At 39.2% G+C, this 15,206-nt stretch overlaps 1 protein-coding gene across 1 annotated transcript in view; it reads left to right on the top strand.

The window, feature by feature from the left end:
* GRIA3 (glutamate receptor, ionotropic, AMPA 3) overlaps nucleotides 1–15,206 on the top strand; it is a gene marked incomplete at its 5' end in the record, with an annotated part of 119,470 nt that overhangs the window by 25,042 nt on the left and 79,222 nt on the right. Inside the window, one exon of the mRNA XM_010283978.1 lies at nucleotides 9,367–9,606. Within this exon, the coding sequence (XP_010282280.1) occupies nucleotides 9,367–9,606 (240 nt within the window). The remainder of the gene's footprint in view (nucleotides 1–9,366; nucleotides 9,607–15,206) is intronic.

The raw sequence follows: 15,206 nt of genomic DNA, 5'->3' as shown, positions 1-15,206 counted from the left end.
TGCAACAGATGGAAACAAGTTACTTAAGTGTGTGTAACATTTGTGTTGCATGCACACTGTCCATGTTTCTGCAGGGATTAGTCATGAAACAGGAGTTGGAGTCTCGGATGTGAAGAACACAGGTGATCATTGTTTGCTGTGAAAATATTTAGACTCTCGTGGGAAAAGCTTTGCCAGGTCCTCTGATTCCCTCACACAGGTGTTAGCTCATATTCCACACTTCAGGGAGAAAGGAGTGTGTGGTTACGTGTACAGGATAGACTAAGCCTTTTCTCAAAAGGCAAAAGCTCAGTGAACTGCTTTACATCTACACGTTAAGCCTCTAACATTCCCCAAACTTGAGGTCAGTGCCTGAACTCTTAAGCATCCAGGATTGTGGAGCTGCCCATCAGGAGCAGAGTTGGCATTGCACGTACTGCTGTTGTTGGCAAGGTCTTGATGATCCTGGTGCAACCGAGCAGAAACATCTCTTCTTCAAAGCGTAAAAGGCTGATACCGATGCCTTTCCATTTCTCTCCAGCAGTGAGTTTAACTGTCTATGAAGAGAGGCCTCTTGCTGCTCCTCCTACAAGTATCTCCTTTGGTGTCAGCACCAGCATAGGCAGTAATGGCAGTGGAAGAGCTCACGAATAACACAAATCCCCAGCATTTAAATCTGAGTTCTGTAACAGTGTTAGAGTCTTCTTTCTAAGAGTTTTTGGTTTTAAACTGTGTGGTATGTATTTGATGTCTTACCTTTAAAACTAAAAGGAATTCGTCCTTGTGAGCAGCGTGTGGGGGTGGTGGGATGAGGATGGAAAGTGGTCTGTTAACAGTAGATTGTTGTTTTAGGGTGGTTTCGAGGATTCCCGAGAAGGGTAAACACATATACATAGACTACAAGGGGAAAAAAAAAAGCAAGCGTTTTATTAACTACAGACATGAATTACACTAAGGGTGTTTTGCAAAGCAATTGTCTTACCAACCCGCGGACTGTGAGGAAGATGGACCATCTGTACATTCTTGTATCGTCCTGCGCCACGAGTTCAGCCCAGCAGTCGGTAGGTGCCAGCTTTACGTGGGTGTCCCCACGGAGGCAACGATGACCTCGCAGTACACCGGCCCACTGCCCTTCGGGAAATCCCGGTATTTATACATTTGCAGAGGAACGAGTTTTGACACACGTGGCCAGCAAGTGTCAGAACACGCCTCGGTTGCCACCTCTCAACACAGGGAGCCTATGGCGTATGTGCCCGCTGGCCAGATGTGCTGCACGCGCCACAGCCATCGCGTCTGTTGGTTCGTAGGCTTTGTTCGCGCAGCATATTACCATAATCCAGCAGTCACGTATCAGCCATGCTCAAGCCAATAGCAGAATGGTACAAGGCAAACAAAATTGTGAGTTGTGCTTCATATTCCTCCGTTACTGCACGTCTTCCACATCCTCCCCTAACCTTGATCAACTTTCTTATCTCTGTGGGCTGTTTCCTCTCACCCAGCATAGTATCTTTCTTACCCAGCCATCCGTTTTCTCCTGTGCTAACTGCAGTTTTCTCACAGACCAAAATTCCATCTGTTAACCCCTCCACTACGGTTTTCTCAGCTATCTACGTCTCACCCAGGGTCCATCCACAGACCAAAATTCCATCTTTTAACCCCTCCGTATACAATCGTGGATTGCCAGGATGGGTTGAAAAATAGAAAACGACTATAATTTGTGGTGCCTGATCTGACAGCTTGAACCCCATCTTGTAAAGACACTAGCAAGATATTCTGATCAGCACAAACTTAAGTATAGTCCTCAAATACCTAACATATTTTTTCAGTCATCCTCAAAAAAAATCAGTTGATTTGTATGGCATGTATATATCTTCTCTCACCTTGAATCCATTTTAAGCTTTAAACCCCTATTTTGCTTCCCTCAAACTCCGATAGATTATGCTTCAAATTGAGCGTGATAATATGATTCACAGCCTTTCAGAAGAAATGTTCTCATAGAACTCCAAACCCATGGTGTTTTAAAAAAATCAGTGTTTAATAGTGATCCCAGTTAAACAAAACCTTTCTTTATAATTTGGACCTACTGATGAGGGGCTGACACTTCCTCAGAATGGGGTGGATTGACTCCTGGGTTTCTTCCACCATCAGAAGTGTGTTGTAGAGAGATTTGGGTTTTTTTAATGGAAAGTGAAACATGCTTTATAATTTGGTAGGTTTGCAGGACAAGATACTAATTTTGTGCTTGAGCTTCATCAAGGTTTTACAGAATCTTTTAATTTTTTTTTTAGCTTCGTGGCCAATAACCTGAAAACAGAGGTAGCTCAGACCCTACATATAATCTTAGCTTTGGAAGCAGCTTGGGAACTAAACAGAAAGCGAGTAGGTAATAGCAGCACAAGTAGCATAGCTTATTCCAAGCCACTCAGGCCACCTGCAGTAAGCACACCTTTCTCAGGACAAGGTGGTGTTCAGTCTGACCTTGTGTATGTCTTAGTTTGGTGCTCAAGGATGTCCTTGCTATTGACACTTTAGATACATTAGCTAGTTGGGTTTTTTTAAATACCAAAGCTTTTATTTGCATATACATCAAGTTGGCAGTTTGGGGGTGGAGAGGTTTTGGTCCAGGTTTATCTTCATCTGAGTAAAGTTACGCTAATGGACAAAATACATCGGACCTGAATGGACTTCAGCTACCTTTCTCTGAGTGCTTTCTGAAACTGCACCTTTCGTTAGCCTTTCTGTCCAAAAGGATCTGACTTCAGATACGCACTTATTTCTCATGAGCAGTCATTGCGGGTCTCGACAGGCACCTATTGGTATTGTGGTGTGCATGAGACTTTGTGCTGCTGGTGTTCCTGCTAGCACTGTTACAGCCTCTTTTTATTGTTGCAAGCTGGCATTTTTCATATGCTCATAAAATTCACACAAATGTTTCAATGTGAAGATCCAGCACACAGCAAATTCATGTACATTGTTAGGATTTTATTTCACTGTAGTAGTATATATAAAGGCCAAATTGTGTAAAGTTTAATGAGTCGAGTCATGTATGTCATAAATAATTGGGCATACTGAAGGAAACCAAGGTTGTGGTAATGTATTTGTACAGCACCCAGCACCCAGGAGCTGTAATTGTGGTCAGGATTCCAAAGTCAATTCTGACAAGTGGTTAAAAAATAAAGACTCATTTAATTAACGTTTAATGGAGTTGTGATAGGGTGACAAAAGTCATCTTGAACGGGATCCTGACCAGAGGGTGTTTGGGATGCTTGGATCTGGACATTTGTTTTGGATTGCTTTCTAGTAAATGGTTTGTAAAATATGAATGGATCAATCCTTATGCCTTTCATTTGCAATTTAATATTACCTCCCTCCCAGTGCCTGAACATACGTTTTTATTTTATTGGCTCTTCTAAAAAGAAACACAAACTGAAGGAAGCATAGATGTTTGAAGAAAGCACTAGATAGAGTGAAGCAAGCTGAGTAGTTCTTTTTATAAAGAACTAATAAAACACACTGTAATTATATCACTGAGAAGATTGTTGCCATAAAATGAAGTAACAAGAGTAAAACATAATTTTTGTTTTGTGCTCTGCTGTGAGGTTTTGGATTGTGTGTTGATTTGGGGGGATTTTTTTGTGTTTGTAAGGGTACATTCTTTATGTAGGATGGGAAGTGATTTTTATAGCAAATATCTCAGGAGAATTTGTATTCAATTCCAGGTTGTAGCTTCCTAGGTTCCCTCCCATCCCCAAGAATATTCTCTGTTGACTATTTCAGAAATGGATGTTTTCAGAAGTGTTTCTTTTGTCAACTGAAGTTTAAACAACTCAATGGAATATTTTCATCCTGAGAGAATTCAGTGCCTTAACAATATAAATGTAAAAGCTACTTTTATTTGCCATAGGTAAATGCAGTTCACTTCATTTTTAATTTTTAATATGATGAGTTTGTCTTTGAAGGAAGCTCTCAAAGTCTGATTGCCCTGGAGCCCCCCGAAAGTAGCTCATTCTGCATTTGGAGACACTGCTGTGCTGAACTCCTCAGGGTGCAAGGTAGAGAGAGTGAGCCTTTTCATTCCGTGTATTAAAACAAAAGGGAAAGAAAGCAGTAGAAGCATTGTCAGTCCTTCTAAGAGCCTGCATGCTTACTATGTGAAGTGACATTAATGATAACCCTCGTATTATTACGGCAAGGCAGTCATAGGATGGAGCCTTAGAAAGTAGCAACTTCTCTGAGATATGCTGCATGTTATTCCGTTATAAACTAGTCCCATTAGTCAGTTGGCAGAGGCTGGCAATGAGAATTGTCTGGAATCCAAGACAACTGGCAGAGGAAAGTGGAGGGAATAAAATCATTTCACAGCTGAGGGAAACGCAGAACACAAAACCAAGGAACTGGGATGAGCAAAGCGCAGTAATGTCAATTGTGATCGTGCTCCTACAGGGCCTTTCATCCCCAAAAGCTGCATAATTATCAATAAAGCAGGCCTTATGGTGCCCCTTCGACATAGGTTAATACTGTCGACCAATTTTATAAGAAATTGATATGAACAAAGGGGAAATTACTTGTCCATACAAACAGTAATGAAGAAGGAATAGTGTCGGAGGTATTGTAACCTCCAACCCCTGACTCCAAAACTACCAGGCTGTTACAGCCCTGGGCAGAAGTGCCCTGTATGCCATGCTTGGGAGGATCCTGCCCGCTTTCACAAATCAGTCGTTAATGGTATCTCTAGTGTAAATGGTGTGTTGAGATTCATCTGTTAACATATTTCTTTTGTTGGCATTATACATCTTTTCTTTAAACAAGCAAAATCCAGACCTACTTGTAAATATTCCTAGTAATGCTTCAGTTGTTTATAGTAAGAACTGGAAGGAAAAGGCAAAAAAAAAAAAAAAAAGTGTAGCTTCCAGGCAATAGACAGTAGAAATGTCAGAGCTTATACAACCTTGCTGTGTCAGGAAAACTCACAGTCACTGAAAGGTAGAAGAACTAAATACCATTAGAAAGAAAAAAATTTTTTTTTTTTTAAAAAAGACACAAAACATCTAATAACTTCTGTGAAATGGGGCATCTTTTGAGTTTCTGACCTGGAGCCTTCCTGGGGTCTGAAAAAAAAAAAAAAAATCACATCTGGTTAATTTTAGCAAGTGTCTGTGGTGGGGCTGATTTGACTGGAGGGAGGATGGAACTGCTAGTAAAACAGAAGGCTGGGGTTCATCGAGTTACGCTGGCGTTTAGGGTGGCTCAGCTGCTATTCAGTACAGAAACAAGGATTTTTATTTAATTGGGTTTGGGTTGGGTTTTTTGGTTGTCTTTTTTTTTTTTTTCCCCCTTAAGCAAATTCTTCTTAAAACTGTCATCACTCTGGCTCTGAGCATTTTCCCCCCTTGGCAGGAAACAATTTAATCTCTCATAACCAGAAAGTTCCTTATCTTCTCTTGACATGCTGGAGAGTTCACAAGCTTCTGTCATACCATCCCTTCCTCTCCTGAAAATGATGGCATGTGGCAGCTAACTTACTCTGAGAACAAGCCCAAAGTCTCTGTTCGTGAATACTCACATTGCACCTAATGCCAAAATAACAGCTTTTACTTACCTACATCTACAGTTACTAGATGCCGGGTTGGATGACTGCTGCTCAGGACCTCTGTCCCTTGTTTGTGGAGGTCGCAACTTTTCAGATCAGGTTATACATTAACTGGGGTATGTGCTGTCCTTGCGAACGGATGCACATCCGCAGTATTAATAACTATAATTAAGAGCAGTTTCATAAAGGCATAGCTCAGCAAAAAGAAATTGCCTTTTTTTTTTTTTTTTGAGGAATGAGGTTGCATCAGGATTTGTGCAAATCACTTCTTTAACAGCCCAAGTATGTGTTTGACCATCTGCATTTTTCAAATAGGGAAAACTAAACATAAATCAACTGTGATTAATGAAGGAAAAATACCAAAATTCTTACTGGAACATGATGATTGTTCTGATTGTCAATAGAAAATAGTTTGGAAAAAGGGCTTAAAGCTAAGTTTTAGTTAGCCTTTTTTAAAATTTTGCTTATGGCTCAGTGATGTTAGAATAATAATGTAATGAAAATGAATGTAATTACACCTTTGGTTTTTGGAAAACAAGTAACAATATGGCAACCGGTTCATGGATTCAGTAGGTTCACCTGATCACGTAGGAGATTAGGTCACACTAAGTAAAAGACTAATGCTACAAAATTGTAACAAAATTGAGAGTTCAAATGCAAGTGAACATTGAGGACCAAGATAATTGGCCTTGTAGCTTCTCCTTATAAAAACAAAGGTTTGTTTGCCTTTCAAATGGGCCAGTAAAATTGAGTTGGCACCCTACAGTGCATGCGGAATAGATAGTCAAGAAGCATCAGCTATAAGAAATAAGCAGACGAGCTTAAGAGATTAAGATTTTTTAAAACTAATAGAAGACAGATAGTCTGTGGAAGTGCTAAATCTTAAAGATCTGCAGTGATTACAAACTTGAATCAGGGGAAATAAGACTGGACAGGGGGGTGCACTTGCTAGAAGATATTGTTGGTGATCCTCCAGAGCTTCTAGGACAAAAAGTTGCAAGTATCTGAAAGGCCAAATCGGAAGCTCTTACCTGTGCTGGGATGTTCCATGCAAGCAGCAGCTCCATGTTGGCCATTAGGTATCGTTTGGAGAAGGTCCTGCTTACGGTCAGACTCTTCTCAGACTCTCACAAATTGAGAATGGGCTCTTTGCATAAATGAGCACAATCTGCTATGAAAATAGATACACCTTAATTCAGTGTTTTAAAATAGCTGTGCAACACAGAATTTTGTCCAAAGGACAAAAACCTTGAACTGTTTTCCAGCTGCTGACTGCAGTGCCTAGGTGCCATATCTCTAAGAACAAGAAAGAGCACAAACCAGAGCACATCTCAGCTGGTTCCCAGCACACTGCGGAGGAACTGGTCCACGCTGGAACCAGTTGCTGCTGGTTACCTCTAGCACTACACCTATTCTCTCTGCTGACTCTACGGGATGTAGGAACTAGCAGTCCTAATAAGAGCTAATCTGTATTCTTCATTATAGCCGTACACTTGGATAGCATGGTGGGCTTTCTGAGCTCCCTTGTGACTCTCTTTTCGGACACTATGTCCCTGTAAATCTGAGAGATTTCAGTGGAGTCACAGTTCAAAAGTATTCCTGGGCCTTATACCTGATAAGAAATAACGGGTGAACCCCTGATCATTTGAAGTACTCGGCGTTCTAGGGTCAGGAAGCATCTGAGAATATGTTTTGTTTGCATTGCAGGAAGGGATGTTTACTGGAATACTTGCTCTTATCTGCTTTCTCTGCAGTACAGAATTGACATTTAAAACTAGTAAACTAGGCCATTAATAAATATGTAAAAGAAGCCTGATCTGTGAGGTACTGACTCAGCATATGTGAGGACACCCAGCTCTGCTAGCCCCACTTCAGTGATTATTCCCATGGAAGTGGAGGGCTTACACACCACTGAAATGATTAGGAGACTGCCAGACTTGCTAATGTAGTCTTTATTTTTCTCTTTTTTCCACCTGTAAGTTAGTTACTTCAGCAGATAATTTTTATGGTAGCTTTTCTCCTTTATGTCCTGCTGGTATATAGTTTAACAAAATGCCTTCTGAAACAGTGTATTTGATTCCTCAGTCATGCCTCTGGGAACAAATTCTTGCAGTATTATAACTTCTTTTATATCTTTTCTTTACTGTGGCAAACTTTGTTTTCAGAAATCACTACTTCTTAAACTCTCTGTGCCTCCTGTGTATCTCTTTTCCGTCTACACAGTCTGTTCTTCGCTGCTGGTATCCACAACCGGTTGTGTCCTGTTGCAGTGGCTTAAACACTTAAAGAAATTCCTTAATAGCATTTCTATTTTTGCATCTGGAGCTCCAGGAAGAAAACTGAATTTTTATACCTGACTACCTATTTGAGGTGTTATCCATGATGCTGTGTCAGTGAGCGGATATTGTGGAGAATCCTTTTTAAAACTACTTTAACAGGCTTTAGTGATTCCGAATGGTAGCATTTATCGTAGGAAATGTTTTGTGATGGTACTTTTGGAAGTAACGATGCTGTATATTTCTGTGTAGAAGTCATGTCGTCTTTACCGGTAATTACTTCCCCTTACTTTTTGCAAAGTTAAATATGCAGCATTTTGGCAAAAGTGGTTAATGGGGCTAGTTGAAAATTGTTGTTAAATCCAGTTCTTGACAAGTGAAATTGTTAACGTTGAATGAACATTTTTCCGGGAAACTTATTTTCATTACAAATGGGACTTGCTCATCTCAGTCCAGAAATGTTTTGAAGTGCTGCTATGCTGTAGTGTATTTCAGTTGTACAATCTTTATTATGGACCAGAATCTCGCATATCGGGCTCCCTTGCTATCTCTGATGCAGTCTCCCTCCATGGAAAGAACCCAGGGTCATAAGAAATCTGCTCTATTCCTACAGAGTTGAACAACAAAGAAACTGTTTTCCTTGCAACTGTCATGAAGTTGACCACATTTATAAATGAGATACTTTAATTTTTGTCCACAGCGGTCATTGTTCAATCCCTGTAGTATGGGAAATGAAGTGTTTCCCCAGGTAAGTACATGATTGACTGCATTTTGATTTTTTTCTGGTACTGGGCAAGTTCCTCAGGCCACCAGAATGGCTAATGACTAAAAGTCTCCAGGTTGAGGAATATCAACTTCCATCCCACGTAGCAATAATATGTGTTCCTCATTTGTGTGTCATTAGAGCCATACGCTTTCCAACCTGCTTCTGAAAGATTTGGAATCTTTAAGATTCCGAAGTTAAGTTAAGAATCCACCATAACTTCAGCTCAATTAAGAATCCACCGTAATTTCTCATTGAAAAAGAGCACACCTGGGCTTCATGCAGAGATTTCAGAGTTGTGGACGATAAAGGAATAAAACATCCAGATTTCTTTGAATTGGATCTGAATCAATATCCCTGTGGGATACCAGGGAAAACTATATCTTAACATTTTGACTTTTAGGCAGACCTGACATTTGTTATGCAGCTGCTAACAGAGCTCTCAAGGGAGGGAAGGTATTTTACAGACAAGCAATGTAATCCCATGTTTGTTTTTAAAGAATATGGAGAGATTAGTGGATTATAATGTTATAGCAGGACAAATTGCAATCAAAAACATACTCTGGCCAGTTTAATTGTGACAAAGTCGGTACAACTCACAGCTACGCTGAAATTAGTATATATTATCTTATGAATTCATTCCATCTACAGCATCATACAAAATAATTTCAGCATTGTTCAGAAGGCTTCCTTCAATTATACTTTGAAAGTTTGTTTGCATGCATTATGTCAGATTTTAACACTCCTGTCTTTGTTAGTCTGTTCACAGTTTTCCAGAGGAGTTTATGCCATTTTTGGATTCTATGACCAGATGTCAATGAACACACTGACGTCATTTTGTGGAGCCCTTCACACATCCTTCATCACACCCAGCTTCCCAACTGATGCAGATGTGCAGTTTGTCATCCAGATGCGGCCAGCATTAAAAGGAGCCATCTTGAGTCTCTTGACCCATTATAAGTGGGAAAAATTTGTGTACCTCTATGACACAGAACGGGGTAAGCACCATCATTTTAAGTGTTTTTTCTGTTTCATAACTTGCTATAAGTATTACCAGAATCAGTATGTGCCACCCATCCCAATTTTCTTCTGGATGCAGGCAGCATATTCTGATGGTCCTAGAAAATAAGTTTATTCTGAAGAAATGAAAATTAATGGATAAATAAAAAGAAGGCATCTTCATATTACTGATCATTTGTAAAGCGATTGTCTGGAGGATAGTGTTAGCAGCGTAAGCATTCAATTTGTAATACCTGGTTTCCGTGGAGCCACAGACTCAACACTTGCCAGGGCTTTTGAGTCCTTGCAAAATAAAGTAAGTTGACACTATGAAATAGGCTGTCAAGCAAGACCTTCCACTGAGCGTGACATTGCAAATCCCACACCACTTTACATAAATGCACATTTCTCCTGTCACTGGACAAAGACAATTCATGATAAGATACACTCTGGAGATGTCTAGGCATCAGTAACGATCTAAGAATATGGTGCATAAGATGCTTTAGGCCTCTGCTGGAGAAAAGATGGTCTAGATATGTCACATGGATATCCAGAGATTAATTTAGATATATGACAAGAATGACCAGAGGTATGTTTTACTAAATGAAAAACATTAAAACCAGTGTTTCCATGCTTAAGCCCATTGTTAACTACTAAGAAGTGCCAAAGGTAGCAAATCCTGTCAAAAAGAGATCTAAGCATCAGAAACCATTTTCTGTGAGGAATCCTGCATATTTGTGTGGAGCAGCTGTTGCCACCTGCTCTGAGTGTACAGAATTTGCTTGGTTACAGATTTCACCTCGGTAGCGTTTTTTGCCTCAAATAGATCTGCCACTGCCCTTCTCACCAGCTTTATGATTAATAACTCCAAGACCCCCTTCAGATCAGAGGGGTCTGGGTAGAGCCAAAGAAACTTAGATTCCATTCCTTGGCTCCCATGGTAAAGTTCTGATACCCTAGGCTACTGCATATTGGTAAAGATCAAGTCTTCAGCGGCTGTGCTTTTCACGCTGAAGATCAATAGCACCACCCAACTAAGGACACACTGTATGTTGAAAATCGGTCATTTTTAATCTGAGTTTAGGTGAATGCCAAGAGTTCAGAATTTTCTGAGTTGTTAAATATTGCTAGCATTGAAAAACACTAGCTATGAGATCAAGTAGGAAAGTATCGAGAAATTAAGAATGCCATTAGTTTTTAAATCTTCTCAAACCACTACACAAACATCCATATTTCTGGTTTAGTCCACTTGGAAATGAAAGCTCACATGAATATGCCATTTGTCTGAATAAGAAAGGTTTGATGTGACCAAATGTGATAAACTTACAGCACGTGACAAAATAAAATGTCACATATTCCAGGACTGATGAAACTTATCATGATTAAAGCTAATAAAGTTTGCTTTGGAAAGAGATACATCAGTCATTGAAGGTCATACCTAATAAGAAATTTGACACTTCAGACTGGAAGAATCATCCAAAACAGTGGGAGTTTCACTGGAACTTGTCTAGATGATATGACTATCAGACTAACTGAGATAGTAATGGAAGTCATGAGGGAAGACTTGCAGACTCAGACTTGCATTTTCCTACATTTCTCAGTGTGTACAATCTTTAGGTAGACACAGTCTAATCATGAGCTTATTATGATGACTAATCCCTTTGGAACAGTTTAGGTTGTGTCGAGGCTTCATTTTGCCTTGTTCATACCAAGATTTTAATCACAGGTTAAAACACAGCTCTTGCTGGCAAAATTAGCCCCAGGAATCTGACTTTACCTCCGTTGCCTTCTGCCCCTTGTCTTGACTTCCCATTCACATCCTACTCACAATCTTACAATTGCTAATCAAAATCACGTTGCGAACCTACTGTGGCTCACATGCATGTTATGTTAGCCATATGTTACGTCAGACATTCAGAGTAAGTGTCAAAGTGTGAAGTCTGTGTTAGATAACAGCACAAGTGACTGTAGGACTATAAAATGTAGCTTAGGTTTAGAAGACAACTAAGGACACCTCTGTCTTTAGGATGGTAGAGGCATCAGTGCATATAGGTAGCTTGATGATGGGCTTTGAGTTGTTTCGGATAAACTTAGCACATCTTATCTTTCCTTCCTATATATATATTTCCTCATTGCTGCTGTTTTGGTAACATATTTGCATCTGCTAAAACAGGAACAAAAATGAACAGTTGATTATCTTCCGTTACTGCTGGTTTAGTCAGGTTAAAACAAACTTGGTAGCAGTCTTGTCAAAGTTGTAATTGCTGTATTCTTCCAGCATTAAAACAAATTAAGAAGATTCATATAGGATGGAGGGGCAGAGCAATTAGGTACAAAGAAACAGACATTAGATTCCTTTGTTTGAGCAGTAATCGTGGATGACAGCACCTGAAACAGTTGGCAGTTCCAGTAGGCTGCCTAATTTCTTGTGATAGGCCTTCAAATTAAAAAAACCCCACACCATTCCAAGAGGCTGAACTATGAATGATAATGGTGAATGACTCCTTCTGTCGGGTAGCAAATAGGGTGTACATGTTCCTGTGCTGAGGTACCATTGGCAATGAAAACACTAGAACCATCACAATTTTTAATAAGTCCTATCTTAGATACTTAATGGCTTTGGGGCACAAACCCTGTAGAGAGAAGGTGGTGAGCAGTTTACTGTCAGTTCCTGAAATAAACTATCATGTAAATACTGCACATGAAGATTATTATCTCACTGGTTTGTTCTGAGAATCGGAGAAACCGCAAAACATTGGATTATTCTTTCTTACGTTGCATATTAGTTATGGACTAAATTGTTCTTGCAAGCAGTTGTACAGTGTTCTGCTGTAGCAAAACACTGCCATGTATTAAACATTACATTTACTATTAATAAATAGCACAGCATATTACAGATGCCGTACAAAACGGGATAAACCTTCCTGTGGCTTTATACTGCTTATTGAACTATTTCAGTTTAAGCTTAGGAGAATGGAGAATCAGCTTTATAAAATTGTTTTCCTTAAGCAGTGTCTTTTTTTCTTCTTTGCCATCAGATCATATAACAATATGGTTATCCCTTTGATGATGTTAGGCACAATAATGTGATGTTTTGGTTCCTGCAATGAAGACAAAAGATAAATCTCAAACAATAGAATAAAGTTAAGATCTACAATTACATACGTAGGTGGTAAAACTTTTAATCCAGTGAGATAATGTGTACGTTGTATATGTTTATATTTGCAAGTACATTATTTTCTGTTGCTGTATGATGACTGAATGTTGCAGATTGTGCTCTCAAATACATATTTATGTGCAGGTGCAAAATTCAGTTTCTTAAAAACTGCTAAAACACACAAAGAAAAACAAAATAAGCACACAGAAAGAAAAATAAAATGTGAGATTTATGAATTCCAGAAGCAAGAATTATGTCTTGTTGTTGCTTATTTCAATTGTTGGACTTATTCTGTGAAGAAACTGAAATTTAAGAGAAATATCAAATTCTTCTCCTAGTACCTGCAGAAAAAACATTCTACTTTGCAGAGAGTAATGATGCATTGCTAAGGGAAGAAAGGGTGTTAAGCTGAGTATAGAAGAAATAGTCATATGTTCATTCCATGCCACATGCTTTTAGTTCATGTGAAAGGGAAAGGCAGGTTGATTTCTGTTTGTATTAACTCACATCAGTAAGTTGACACTGTTGGTTGCTGTGATGCGTGCAAAATATCTGATTAATTATATGGTGCTAACTGCCTCAGTAGGCTTCTCTGCAGCAGAACTAAGACTAATTAAGATTATGTCAGGATGAAATGAGATGGGGTTACATACAGAAAGCTATTAAGAATTTAGGTAGCACGTGTCAGGAAAGTCATCTTTTGCATCTCATGCTGAGGATTATGCTTCATCAACACCCTCAGGTTTATTTCCAGTCTTCAGGTCTGTCTCTCCTCTTGCTTTGGTTTACTGTAAATCAGATGTTACTCCACTGAAGTCAGTGGACTGGAGTAACACTAGTATGAATGTGTGGAGAGGTAAGCTTGTGGTTTTCATAATCATTTTAATGTTGTGTGAAAGTGTGAAGCACTTCTCATTTAATTATAAAAATGCTATGGTAGATTGCAATACCAAAGCTTTTGTTTATTTCAATTTCCATGATGTTTCTTAAGTAACATTTCAGTTTATTTTTGCCTGAGAAACACTGTTTTGTACAGATTGTTCACTTTCCATCTATGAGTACAACACAGTCATTTTGTTCTAAGTTACTTGGAGTTGTCATATGTACTGTGCACAAAAACATTGATTTTTGTCACGCAGATCATTTAAACAAAATCACACCGAGCGATTTCTGTGATGTGCATCAGTCGTCTTCCTCTTTCTTCAGATCATAGGAGTCATCACAGGACCAGAAAGTGACTTTGTGTAATGCATACCTACACAATGGGAGCTCGGTGTAGACGGAGGTAGAGATAGATCATAGTCTTTATGGCATTGTAACCAAATACCTCTCTAAATCTAAAATTCTTCCATTATTTGGTTTTGATTTAGTCTGTCAGCAGGTATGTAGCGATACCTAAAATCAAGGGCCGGGGCAGGGCGGGGAAAGGGGGCAGCTTTGGTAAATAGGGTTGTTGTTGGCTAATTTTTTTTTTTTTTTTAAATTGGTTAACACTGGCTAGATGAAGGCTGAGGCACAGAAGTGTTTGTCTAAAGCCCCAGGTTATGTGTGTAAGAAGAACTGAAAATATCTGCTTTAAAAGCAATTACATCTTTAATCCTTATTGCCATAGAAACACAAAAACTTGACCTGAACATAGCAGATGGGTAGGGATGCAGAAGGCCTGAAAATACAGCTTCAGAAAATATGATCTGTCCTATTCCTCTTAATGTAAAACCTTCTGGTACCACATTGCATAAAGAAATACCAGGTAAAGAGCCAAAAAAAAAGTACAACTGTAAGGTTCTCGATGATTATGCTTAAGGCATCGAATTGCCTTAAATTGGGTTCAGTACAAGGCAATGAGGTCTGATTTGCTGAAGACAAAGAATAACTCTTCTGTTTAGTTCTGCTTTTACAAAATGAGGTTAGTTATCTATTGCTATCAAAGGACAAGACACTTCTGTATACTCCTTTCCCAGGAAAATGAGAGATTGGAGCTGATAAAGAAGCGGTATGTAGGACCAGGGTCATTGTATCTTCCACAAAATTAAATTGATGGATTTATATTTTTTTTTAATGAAATAAGAGTTGCATAGAAAATTGCTGATAAGTAGAGCATAACGTTTTTTGAAAAACATCTGGGGTAAGATTAATTTTTGTGGGAGCTTTAGTACCTGGTGGATTCCTAGGGATTTTGGAATGTCAGGTGCTGGCGGATTGACTGCCTGCTGAAAACAGCAATGAAAAATGTAATCCAACACAGAATGACTGACTCTTGTTTATAAGCACCTTCCATCAGCAGACAGGTGCAAAAGAACTCCCCCTTCCACGTAGCTCATTTGTTAAACTCTGTATTGTCTTTCTGCATGTCAGGAACTTTTATCTTCATTTATAAAGGTCGTTCTTCAGTAAAGGGGAAAAATGAAACTGGTGGTAGCAGCTATACCAGCAGTACTAAAC

This window comes from Phaethon lepturus, unplaced genomic scaffold, assembly GCF_000687285.1.
Source record: "Phaethon lepturus isolate BGI_N335 unplaced genomic scaffold, ASM68728v1 scaffold5713, whole genome shotgun sequence".
Classification (NCBI taxonomy): Eukaryota; Metazoa; Chordata; class Aves; order Phaethontiformes; family Phaethontidae; genus Phaethon; species Phaethon lepturus.
The sequence above is the reverse complement of the archived record's forward strand: the minus strand, read 5'-3'. Positions and strand labels throughout refer to the sequence as shown.